The following is a 13,404-nucleotide window of genomic DNA, read 5'->3' on the forward strand; positions in this document are numbered from 1 at the left end:
GCAAGCCGTAATTATTCAGTCAGAGCCGGTGTTGTTAGGTGATTAGCACACCGTTCTTTTAATACTTACTGGTACATTTTTAGGTCTCGCTTGACCCAGCGCATGCACTGGTCTGGCGAGACTTATTAAGAGGGCTCCAAAAAGTGCTACCAGGCCAGCATAGAGCTACAGTGCATGTGCGGGGGCGCCGCGCTAGGCCGCGATTACTTTCACTTTCGCTTTGATGATTGATCGCGATCACGATCACTTTCGCGGCCGCAAGGCCGCTTGGCATAGCCAATAGGTCTCGCTTTTGGGACCTTATAAGTATTTAGTTATGTAACTGTTGCATGGCTAAACACTTATAAGGTCCCAAAGGCGAGACCTATTGGCTATGCCAATGCTTGTTATTACTTATTTTTCGGGGGGAAAAATGTACAGTGCTATCCGATTTTCAGCACACCATTCAATTTATACAATTTTTGGTCCACAGTACTGGATGTTCCGGTGATCAGCACATTTCACTTCATTTACAATACTGGTACATTGGGATTACTTATTTCCAGAATTGTGCTGTGTCGTGCGGTGATCACAACACCAATTCTTAAATACCTACTGTTATATTTTTGTAGTTATTTTTCAGAAGTTTCAGTTCCACACACTACTAGGACTGAGATTCCTATTTAAATTGCATTGTTCAGTAATTGTCTTGGAAATATGGATAGTATACAACTGCCACCGTTTTGTATTGCTGATTTTGGGGGATCGCCCATACAACGGGAGTTGTGGCTTGATTTATGTGAAGCATATGCTTACGTTCTGGACAATGATGAATGTACTCCAGAGAGACGATTGTCTTTACTATGACACAGATTGGGTGCTAAAGGATTAAGGGAGTTCAAGACTTTACCTCCTTTTACATTGAACGAAGGAATGGAACAATATAAATTGTATTCTAGAGAACAAAAAGAAGAAGAAACATTTGATCTTTACAAGGCCGCTTTGAGGGGGTTAGTTGTGATGTGTGGGTTTGAGCAGATGACGTACGTTAAAGTACTAAGAGATAAATTATTGATGAAAACCAAATCCTAGAAGATTCAGGAGAAACTATGGTCATCAGGCGAATTGTCATTAAATGCAGCTGTTGAAGTTCCAAGAAGTATTGTGGTAAAAGAAAAATGCATACAGGTTGTGAGGAAAAAACAAGAATGATGCGGTGGTATGTGCTGTTGGTAGTGACAAAAATACTAAGGAAAAAGGGAAAGTTTGGATGTGATGCATACAAGTGAATTTTATAACAAGAGTGAATCGTATAACAGTCCTAAGGGGATGTCATGCTACAGCTGCAGGTCTAGCAATCCTCTGGCTAATTCTAGAACATGTCCAGCGGTGCGTAAGGTGTTTAGTACTGAGAGGAAAGTTAATTATGTTGCTGAGGAATCTGGGGAGGATGGGTCTAATATGCAAGGTGAGTTTTGAGCATTCAGAATGAGGATGGTGAGAAGGGGGAAGTAAGGTTGGCCAGTTCTTTGCTGAATATCGATGGTGTACAGGTTGAAACCATGATGGATTCATATGCATGGTACACTATAATGGGCAAGAAGCGTTTGAGACGTTGTGGCCTGGAAGGGAGCTGGCTGCTACCAATGTAAATCCCAGTAGTTATTCTGGCCATAGAATTCCAATGGTGAGGGCTATGCAAAATGAATTGGAATTTGGTACCAGGAAGTGTTCTGGAGATGTTTATGTAGCTGAGGAAGGTGCCGTTATCCTGGGTTTGCCTTATACCACAGAGCTTAATATCAAAGTGGATCCTAGTGCTAAACCACCTGTATATTGTGAGTGATGAACACAATATATCCAAAGCAGGTAACAGAGTATGCAAAGTTGAAAGAAGAATTTCCTAATGTGTTTGGAAACCAGTTAGGCATACTAAAATGTTTTGAGCATAAGATAATCAATCGTGAGAATCCTATGCCTGTAAGGCAGATATTAACAAATGTGCCTTTATGGAATTACATTTAAGGAAGTTGATTCTCCATGATTTATGTGAGAATATTATTATTGAGTTATTACATAGTGGTAACAGTTCCTAAAGAAAAAGGGCGGGGAACAAATGCTCAACAACCGAACTATGGTTTTGAGTCAATTGCCAAGGTCTTCAAAAGACGGTTGAGCGTGCTAGAAGTGGGGGTATACCTCCTACTATCTTTTATTGTAATTTACCTTGAGGACCCTTTATTAAACTTATTTAGGTGCCAGAGGTAATTTTATTATCACCCACACTCACCACCTTGGCCTACACACCCACATGCACAAATACGGCACCTCCTTAAAAGATCTCCAACTAAGAGCCCTCTTGTAGGGCCCATGAGGGACTGCAGCGCCACCCCCACGAGGAGCACCACCCAATGATGATGCTTTACACTTGCAAGAGTGTGTGAGGGCACAAAAGATAGTAGGAGGTACACCCCCACTTCTAGCACACTCAACCATCTTTTGGAGACATTGACAATTGACTCACAACCATAGTTCGGTTGTTGAGCATTTGTCCCCGCTGTTACCACTATGTTATAACTAGGGCTCCCGGTTTTCCGTTTTTACGGATTTCTACATATAAATACAGACGGAAAACTATATTTCCTTTGTCTGTATTTATATTTAGAAACGGCAAAATACTAGCAAATTTTGCCGAGCTCCAGTGCAGAGTTTCCTTGCCATGCCCTGTTTATCCCTCTCCAGCCGCTCAACCATCTAATCACCAGTAAACTCTTTCACCCGCGTCACTTTCGTCCCCCTTGTCCGACTCACTACACATGCGCGTCACCTCACTCATCCTGTTCAAACCACTTGTCATCCCCACTGCAATGGTGTAACATTAGCCCCCAGAAGCTGAGCACGAGCAGAGAGAAGCGAGAGGTGAACCCAGGCTGATGGAACAACCCAGGGGTAAGCGGGGAGCAAAGGGTTCACAGGCTCCAAGTGGCAGAGGGAATCTTCCCAGGAACCCGACCACTTTGTGCGCTTGCCTCAGCTTGACACAAAAGCCTCACAGCTTATGTATATTCATTGAACGTGTGTGTGTGTGTTCATTTAGACTTCCTATGCACTGCGGGGTTGTGGCTTTTCGTGTTGTTGTGAAACCCGTAACCTGAGGCCAAAACACCAAGGCTCATTTGCACATCAGTTCTTGGCATCCTTTAGAATAATACAGTTTACCTCTGCGAAGACCCCTCACCCTCCCCCCCACTACCTCTGAAGTTAGGAAAAATCTTATGCGTGACTGAAGCCCCCTCGGGTCTAGCCAGCGCTATATAAAACTCCCAATTAAGCCCCCGCGGTGAAGTGCCAAACCCCCCGCCCAGCCTCGTTTACAAGTGGATGGTCTTTTAAAGACTTGTGAAGTACTCGGGTGCGGCTGGCCGCTCAAAAACTGTCTCTGTGTGTGTGCCTGTCAGCATCGCCACTTCCCCCCTCTCTGCCCAGGATCTTCTGTGCCCGCCCAAGTTCATCATCAAATGAGTAAATATTAGGTGGACATGAAACCTGCATTCAACATCGTCCTTTCTGTCGGTGTATCTCCCTGTTCCTCTCTACGTGCCTGAGTGTGCACTGTCTGATTGTTTTTGCATAGGGTGAGACTGAGTTCAATCCTGTCTGTACTTTGTCTGTGTGTGTCAGCCTCTGCATGTTGGGTTGTGGTTATAGGTACATGGCTCTCCCTCATACAAGTGTAGGGTGTCAGAGCACATTGCATCAAACACACATTACATAGAGACTTTCAATCACATTTGTAAATCAGTGTATAGGAAATGTTACATAAGCCAAAGGACTAAAAGTGTAGGTACATGTCATGCATACTGGTAGGCAGTATAGTTTAAGAGTGCTTGGTCTGGAGAAGCACAAACTCAGAGTCGAAAAAGAAACAGCATAGTTGGGAGTTTTTTCAATAATAATAATGGAATTCTAGCCAAATTAACCCTTTATGCAACATTAATCAATGTTCTAATGTATACTTTGCAGTGGGTATGCAGTCCTATGATAAAAGTTAATAGCTCACTGTTGAATATTAGGACTTTAAGTTATAAATTGCAAGTAACAAAAGGATGTTTTTTTTAAAAGCAGTAACCTGCTGATCTGTTTACATTATATGCACTCTGTAATCTAATTGGTACACGTTCTTTGCAGCAGGCATGTCAACCCTCTGCACTAACTTAACATAAGTTAAAACCTCAACTATACAAAACACTGATCTCTCTCCAGGAAGATAATTAATCAAACGAGTTTTCTTGACATTTTTGTGAGGCCTGGTAATTACCGGAAGAAACAAATGCTGCAGCAGGTGCTTGAAAAACATACTAAACTTGCAAACACGCCGCCCCCAGGAAGGCAGCACCCGGTGCGGTGGCACCGGTCGCACCGCCCTAGAGCCGGCCCTGTGTGCATTGTCAATTTAAATAAATGTGGAAAAATACTAGCTGTAACGTCGTCTTTTGCTTGTGGCAAAAATAAATGTGGATAAATACAGAAAAAATGCCCCAAAAATAAATATGGATAAATACAGACGGAAATGGCAAGAAAATAAATACCATAAAACCGGGAGCCCTAGTTATAACTTTTTGTCTTAGGAGCGTTGGTACAGGACCTTCCCACATTCTTCGAACTAGCTCCGAGTCCCCCCTCTTATGTTAGTGTTTAATATTATTATTGAACCTATCAAGAACTCAGACTGGTTATCTCCGGTCGTAATTTCACTCAAACGCAATGGGACTTTGAGACTATGTGTGGACCTAAGATGTCTTAATGAGGCTATTTGGGTGGATACGTTTCCATTACCTTATCTGCAGGAATTGGTATTATCTAGTAGAGAAGCTACAGTATTTACGACAATTGATCTAGCCAGTGCGTACCACCAAATTAAATTTGATTAGGACTCAAGGCATTGCACACCAGTTATAACACCAGAAGAAATATTCCAGTACAAGAGACTGCCATTTGTTCTGGCAAGCGCTTCAGCTGTCTTCCAGAGAGAAATGTCTAGGATTTTAAGGGAGTTAGCAAGAGCAATTTCCAGGGCACCTCGTAATATTTAGGAAGGACAAAAATAAGCATGAAGGGAACTTGAAAAAAGTGTTATATATGGTCTTATGAAAAACAGTTTAACTGCAAAGGAAGAGAAATTAGTTTTTAGGAAACAGCAGTTGGAATACCTAAGTTATGCTATATCAGAGGAAGGTACCTGTCCAAAACTTAGCCATGTGAAACCATTGTTAATACTCCGAAATCCAAATGTAAGGAGCAGTTGGTATCCTTCATAGGCCTGATGGACTTTTATTCTCAGTTCGTGGAGAATTATGCCACCAAGGTGGAAAATCTACAGTTGTTATTGAAAAGAAAACATTTATTGTGTGGGGGCAGAAAAAAAAAACTGTGGAGTTCAGTGCGATCAAAAACTAAGTATTATGTGCACCACGTTTGAAATTGTGTGTGATGGGGATGGATTGCATAGTATCAATAATGTCAGTGACTTGCTATAATGCATACCAAGATGTTTCATGTTAATTTTGTTTAATAGGGCTGCCTCGTGTTTTATTGCTGACGCTAAGCAATTCATTCAAGAAGAAAATCGTCATACCGGCCAACCGTACAATGCTTATATGCAACTTCGAATCAATGCTTCATTGCTGACTATTCCCTGCATCCATTAAGAATTTCATGTTGGTCCCTATGAATTAAATTAGTCATAAGACAGTGTAGTACTCTACAAAAATAGAGCATTGCGAGCCAACAAATTAACAGGGAAATTCAAGCCATGAGTCTGACCATAAGAGCCCAAACACAAACCGAGCACTGGAAATACTGGACATGTAAATAATACAACAAACATCATGTTAGAATATGGAATGGTGTCTTCAAAATTCAAAAAAGCATGCCTAATACGCGAACGTGTTGTGGTGTAGCGGTCTAGTCTGCGGGCGCACACTGCGTGTGACGTCAGCGGACATCCGGGAGCAGCCATGTTATCGGGATTAGAGCGCAGATTCCGAAACTGTACGGAGCTCCGCTCCGGCGCTCCTGTGTGCGAGTTACTAATAAATAAGCACGGTACCACATATGAGGTGTCAGCCCAGTTACTTCCATCAGGCCCACATTGTGATTAAGCGGCGATCTTACAATGGCGACGAGGGAGTACCACGTGCTCCATACCAAGCCCACGTGCAGAGCAGCAGCCCAGCAGGACAAAGGCTGCCCGGCGTTCGGAGCCAAGTGCGCATACTGTGGATTGATAGGACACTATGAGAAGGTGTGCCGCAGGAAGTCCCAGAGGCAGGAAGTGAAGTACGTGGCGCACGAAACACGCAAGGAGGATGATGAGGAGAACGAAGATGAGGAAGACGAGATCTTGATAGTGGTAGAACAAATACTGGGCATTGAAATTTCAGCGGCTAAGAAACCAAGATGCGAAATGACTATTGGCGGAGTGAGTGTTACCATGGTAGCGGACTCGGGGTCGCCTTACACAATTATACAGAGGAAAATATGGGAGGAAGATTTTGTAACGAGGACGAAGCACAACCTGAGGCCCACGGACATCCACCCAGTGACGTTCACCGGGGAGCCCATACCCATGGTAGGGTTTTGCCCTTTACTCTTTGAGTTCAGGGGCAGAACGTGTGAAGGAAAATTGTACGTGGCAGAAAAGGGACCATCTGTATTGGGCTGGAAGGACCAGGGAGCTTTGGGGATGAAACTGAATCCAGGTGGACACACGCATGTTCTCATGACCGAGGACGGACCTGAGTATGAAGCGCAGCGTTGGAGAGAAGAATTCCCAGAAGTCTTCAAGGACTCCATTGGTCGTTTGGCAAAGTTCACTCATAGAATCCATCTGAGAGAGGGAGCCCATCCGGTGTCCCACAAAGCACGCAACATCCCATTCCGGACCCGGACTGCGGTACAGGAAGAGCTGCAGAGACTGGAGGACAATGGGGTGATAGAAGCAATCGACAACGCGGAATGGTTGGCGCCGTTAGTGGTAGCGCAGAAGCCCAACGGGAAGGTGAGGTTGTGTGTTGATCTAAGGGAGCTTAATAAGAACATTGTGGTGGACAAGTTCCCACTTCCCCGCATCAACGAAATGTTGGCCAAGACCCAAGGGGCACAATGGTTCTCTACCATAGACTTGACGTCTGCCTACCACCAGATTGCCTTACACCGATCCTGCAACCATCTTACGTCATTTATCACTCCGTTTGGGTGCTACAAGTTCCGGAGGATGCCGTTCGGACTTGCCTCAGCGGCAGCAGTCTTCCAAAAACTGATGCACAGGCTGTTCCACAAGAAAACAGGCATCCAATACTTCCAGGACGACATATTGGTAATGGGGACTTCCAAAGCGGATCACAACAGGAAGTTGGGAGAGGTGTTAACCGTGTTAAGGCAGAATGGACTCACAGCCCAATGGGACAAGTGCAAGTTCGGCATGAACAAAGTCACATATTTAGGGCACGAGATAAGTAAACACGGTATTGAACCCAAAGCGTCCAACGTTGCAGCCATAAAGGAGGCCCCTACGCCCACGAACAAGGAAGATGTCCGGACATTCTTGGGGACGGCGGAGTTTTACAGTAAGTTTGTACCACACTTTGCCTCCAAAACCCACCACATGAGGGCACTTCTTAAAGACAAATCTACTTTCCGATGGACGGAAGAGCAACAACAGGAATTCGAAGATATGAAAAGACACATCAGCGAGGCAGTGCCAATTCATGGATTTGACCCAAATGCGCAAACTGTATTGACCACGGACGCTAGTGACCGGGGATTAGGAGCGGTGCTCACGCAAAGGACTACAGAAGGAGTGACCAACACGATACGTTTTGCGTCCCGAGTGTTAGCTCCCAATGAGAGTAAATTTAGTGTCATCGAGAAGGAAATGCTCGCAGCGGTGTGGGCAATGGAGAAATTCCGGCAATTCCTGTGGGGTGGAAGATTCTTGTTGCGCACGGACCACAAGCCGCTGGTGAAAGTTCTCACGTCCTGTGGGCACGAGCATGCCACGCCACGAATCGCCAAGATGACGCTGAGACTCCTAGATTATGTATATGACGTGGAGTATCTGCCTGGACACAAGAACAAAGTAGCTGACTTCCTAAGCAGAGCAGCGTCCAAGGAAGACACGGACGTCCAGGATGAAGGAGGATGGGAAGACTACGCGGTGGCGTTCACAGGAGATCATGAAAGAGCCATAAGTGGACAGGAATGGGAGACGGAATATGAAAAGGATGAGAAATTAAGAGCAGTTAAAGCGTACGTAACCAAGGGATGGCCGGAAAAGAGATTACTAGAGGAAAAATTGAAGCAGTATTGGGAAGTCCGGGAAGAATTGTCGGTAGGGGACAACCCGTGGTTCTTGCTGCGAGGCAGTAAAGTAATCCCTCCGTCCACATTGAGGCACCGCATTGAGTCCATCGCACATGAAGGCCACTTGGGGATTGTGAAAACGAAAGGGAGAACGAAGGAAGACTACTGGTGGCCGGGGATGGACATCGTAGTGGAACGCCATGTGAGGGCGTGCGAGCAATGCTGCAATGCGGACAAGACCCAAAAAGTGTTACGTCCGCCCTTGGGGCGATATGAGTATCCAGAGAATCCCTGGGAAGAAGTTTCCATCGACATCCTGGGACCGATACAGGACATGAATGACGTCCAGAAATACATCACAGTCGTAATAGACCGTTACTCCAAGTGGCCGGAGGTCCATGTGGCGGACAATGCAGAAACTGAAACAATACTAGAATTTCTGACAGACGTCTTTATAAGAGAGGGAATACCCAAAGGGATTCTGAGTGACAATGGCCCGCAATTCACATCAAACAAGTGGGAAACCTTCATGGACAGAAATGGCATCACAGCCCGACATACGCCGATCTATCACCCAGCGGGAAATGGAGCGGCGGAAAGGTTCAACCGGGTAATCATGGGGTCAGTGCAGGCAGCGATCAGCCAAGGCGTAAATTGGGAAAAGGAGTTGAAACGGTTGCTGTGGGCATACCGGATGACACCCACCTCCACGGGATACAGTCCGTTCCGGGTGCTGAGAGGGAGAGAGCCCTTCACGAAGGATAACGTGGCATGGAAACGTCTCACGGTGCAAAGCCACTGGTCCCCAGCGGTAGTACGCAAGAACCTGGAAAGAACACAGACTGTATACACGGAGTATTACGACAAGAGGCACAACACCAAAGAAGTGGCACTCGAGAAGGGCGAATGGGTAAGAGTCAAACTGCCCACACAAAGGATGAAAGGAGACAGTAAGTTCACTTCCCCGTTCCAAGTAGTGGAACCATACTCCAGGTCAGCCCTCCTCAGTGACAGGAAGATATGGTCCCAAGACCGAATGGCGAGATGCTCCTCTACCGATGGAAGGTGGACAAGTGCAGGGTCGGATGATACCGGAGCAGCCGGTGCCAAGCGGGACCTGCAGACAGAGCGAGAGTGTCCCAAGGAAGGAGAAGGCAGTCCCCAGTCGGTTAGTGGTCGCAGAGGGAGAGAGGAAACGGCAGGACAGGCGTCCACCGGCCAGGTAGGGACTGAGAAGGAGGAGAGGACAGATGCAGGATTAAAGGGAGGAGAAGGAACTCCCTGCCTGGACGGGGTCACCACCACCCAGAAAACTGGGGAGAGCAGTAAGTGGACACAGTGCGGAAGAAGAGTCATGTTGCCCAGGAGATTCGGGGAGTTCAGTATGGACAACAAGTAAGACTGTACAAGTTCTGTGGAGTTGTTATGTTATTAGTTGTTGTAAAGGGGGAGATGTGGTGTAGCGGTCTAGTCTGCGGGCGCACACTGCGTGTGACGTCAGCGGACATCCGGGAGCGGCCATGTTATCGGGATTAGAGCGCCGATTCCGAAACTGTACGGAGCTCCGCTCCGGCGCTCCTGTGTGCGAGTTACTAATAAATAAGCACGGTACCACATATGAGGTGTCAGCCCAGTTACTTCCATCCGGCTCACATTGTGATTAAGCGGCGATCTTACACGTGTATCACCGTAGTACATCAGATTGTATCTCTGCAGTGAGAAGTATTGTTTAAAAGTGACAGTTTTTAAATAGAAACTGAGAATTATCCCCGTCCCAACTGTGATGACAATAAGTGAACTAAAAGGCACGTCATTTGTCATGTGTACTCTACATGTGGCCTTAAAGCTTATTATACACGGAGTAACATTATAATGTATTTAAATACTGCATAATTTATTATATAAAACTCAAGAGATGTTTTTTTACAGCGCACACCCTGATCTCACTATTTGAAGAAGCTCTGATAGGGGATAACGAACAAATAGGATACTCGATTTCAAAGTATTTGCTAGGATCATACAAGTTGTTCAAGTTCAGAAGTTATTTTTTTTTTATGAAACTGGGAGATTAGCCGATTTTACAGGATGCGGAGCCCAGACCCGGATTCGAACCTGCTTTGCCATGGCCAGAATTTTTAATCTCTAAGCAATATGCTCCCACCTTCTAGGCATCACTCTAAGAAACGTGCCAGAAAGACTGGAAAGGGCATCAAAATACGTTTATGCATATAACGAAAGTCTGTGGGCATAAAATATGGACTTAAACGCCGACTGTAAACTCAAACAACCACTAATGCACACGTACCATTTAATGAGAAGGCAAGAAAATCGTTATCAGCATACATGTCATAAAACATACATAGCCAAATTGGTCTCGAATCAATAAAATGCATGATCTAGACCCATGAGAGGAAAAGTACTTCACTTGCGTAGTATGGGGCTGAGCTCTAGGCATTTGCCAATATTTAACCCACTGTGTATACTTTGACAACACATAAATCTCGGTATGACCATGAAGTACAATGTTTTGCGTTGTACCGTATTTGTCGCTTCCATGCCACCCTAACCTGCCGTTCCCCATTCAAAAAATTGAAAGGTTTCACGTCCTCCTCTTCTCTCACATGAGCCGGCATCTTCCCCCTCTCAAACATCATCTCAGCGATCTATATAGTCACATTAATCGGCCGTTTCAGGCACCAATACTACCTTCTGTGCCCTGTGAAATCATATGAATGCATGTCTAGCGCGCTCAATACCGACTATGTCTCCTCCCAGTTCTCTCATTGATGCATACTCACGACACCTTACACCTCTGATCTGACACTCACTTTCCGCTTTGCTTTAACAGCTCCTCATATTGCTCGGCAGACAGAACCTCTACCAAAGTCGCCATGCTGCCTCTAGAGCAGAGCTGCACCTCCAGACCTAAGTAGAAGAGCCTGAAGCGCCGTTCAGAAAAATGGTGAATCCTGAAGGTAGCGATGGTAATGAGCGTAACCAGGGTGAAGCATATCCATAAATGTGTATGTGGTAACAAGTGATTGGGCTATGCTACTAGATCCTTCAGACAGTCTACTGTACCAGAGTAGCTTGCCCGTGAGTGTATCACATACGATTCTTAAAGTGTTTGTCAAAGCTAATCATGCGAGTTTTGTTAGCTCTACACTGCTCAGTAATTACCTATCGGATGTACAGAAGTCTCTGCAGTACATTTATGTACGGAAATCTCTAAAACATTAAGCCTTTATCCTGAAGTTTAACAGAAATCATATATTGGCATTACCATTCCAATATGGCAGCGAAGCTGACAACGACCTAACCGAACATTCAACGTAATCATTTCCGCTACTAGACTCGACTAGGAGAGAGCCTATCATGGAACCCTAGCTCTTAAATGTTTGGTAAATATAGTTGCGTGTTGCTTAATTAGAACGAACTTCTGCAGTGCTGAGCAGAAAAAGCATTTGCGCAAAAGAGACATGACAGACACTAATCACATTTTCGGTCTGTTTTCGCCATACCAAAGCCAACTCTTCCCACATGTTTTACCCAGGTATTTAGTTATTTATGCGTTTTTACATAGCGCGAACTTTAACTGAAGGTGTCAGAGCGCTTGACAATAGAACCAGTTACATTACATGAAGACTTCAGAGTACATGAATTACATAAAAGATACGAAAAAGATAAACTCTAAACTCACATAAGAATGGTATTAAGTACATATGTCTACTGCAGATAGTAGTAGTGGTTGGAGATACATACAGGGCTTTAACTGGCATGAAAAAACGGGGGGGGTGGGGTCTCTCAAAGGGGCGTGACCAATGTAATTAAGGGCGTGGCTTAAAACACTTACACTCAAAATCTTTGTTTAGCATAGTGTGACGCCCGACTTCTATTTTGCTGTTTCTGTCATTGGATCCAGATATGTGATACAATAAGTAACATCATACCTACAACAAGTCAGGACTATTGGCTTTGTCAATGGTTGTTAGTTGCATGAGATAAATAAGCAGCAACTATGACTTGTATATAATATTGAAAAAGCTTCCACTTAACCCCTTCGCCGCGGCACGAATTTTGCCGCGGCGCTGTGGGGGTTTGGGGGGTTTGCGGCGCCGCCATGCTCGTGACGGAACCACTCCGTCATGAGCCACGGGCGCGCTGTGCTCATGACGGAGTGGTTCCGTCACGACTCCGCCCACTTGCATTGATCGCCCGCACAGGCGGGGAATCAGTGCCGCGTGGGCGGAGCGGCCGCCAACGGCCGCAGCATGACAGAACCACTCCGTAATGAGCACACGGCGCCCGTGGCTCATGACGGAGTGGTTTTGTCATGAGCAGGGAAGGAGTTAAAGCCCTGGTGACACCACCACAATGTTGCTGCTCTTGCGTTTCAAAAAGAGAAGGGAAATCCAGAAAGAAAATTACTCTTTAAAGGATTTCCCCTCCCCTACAACGCTCACCTGCCATGACGTCATGCCATAACTTCTCCTATCGGGCTCTGTTTTGCGCCCTGGCACTTTTTTCCCCGACTGCAGTTACAGCAGACTGCTGTCACTGCAGTCCGGAAAAAAAACGGACCGCCTGTGCCAGGGGACAAAACAGAGCCCGATGGAGAACCGTTTTGAGGCCCCCTTTAAAAAACTGCCGGTGCTCAGCACCGGCGAGACCCGGCCCACTTAAAGCCCTGGTTACATACATCCAAGTTGAAAATTCACTCAAGATTACATTTTAAGAAAAGTTGAAGCGGTTATGGTTGGACACATATATATGTTACATATTTACAGAGCATGATCTTCTCACCATTGCTGGGGTTTTTGCAGTGCTTGTTCAGCCAGGCCTTCAGGGTGCGGTGATCTAGTGTCTGGAGTGATCTCCGAGCTGGTGATGGCCATAGGGATGGAACGACGGGTGGTGGTGGGCGAAGGCGGCGTGCTGGAGCCCGGGGCTGTTCTTTAGCTCTTGCTGGGGGCCATCTATGGGAAGGGGGGTAGCTCAGCGCTGTAGGGCATGAAGGCTCCATAGCCGGTGTAGGTAAGTTCGTAAATGGAGGAATTGGTT

General features: G+C 45.8%; 1 protein-coding gene across 1 annotated transcript in view; it reads right to left on the reverse strand.

The window, feature by feature from the left end:
* Nucleotides 1-11,299, reverse strand: part of GLRX3 (glutaredoxin 3) — a 151,336-nt gene extending 140,037 nt beyond the window's left edge. The window contains exon 1 of the mRNA XM_085606207.1: nt 11,172-11,299. Coding sequence (XP_085462333.1) covers nt 11,172-11,236 — 65 coding nt within the window. The 5' untranslated portion in view covers nt 11,237-11,299. The remainder of the gene's footprint in view (nt 1-11,171) is intronic.
* Between the last annotated feature and the right edge of the window lie 2,105 nt (nt 11,300-13,404).

Source organism: Triturus cristatus, chromosome 1_2 (assembly GCF_964204655.1).
Source record: "Triturus cristatus chromosome 1_2, aTriCri1.1, whole genome shotgun sequence".
NCBI lineage: Eukaryota > Metazoa > Chordata > Amphibia > Caudata > Salamandridae > Triturus > Triturus cristatus.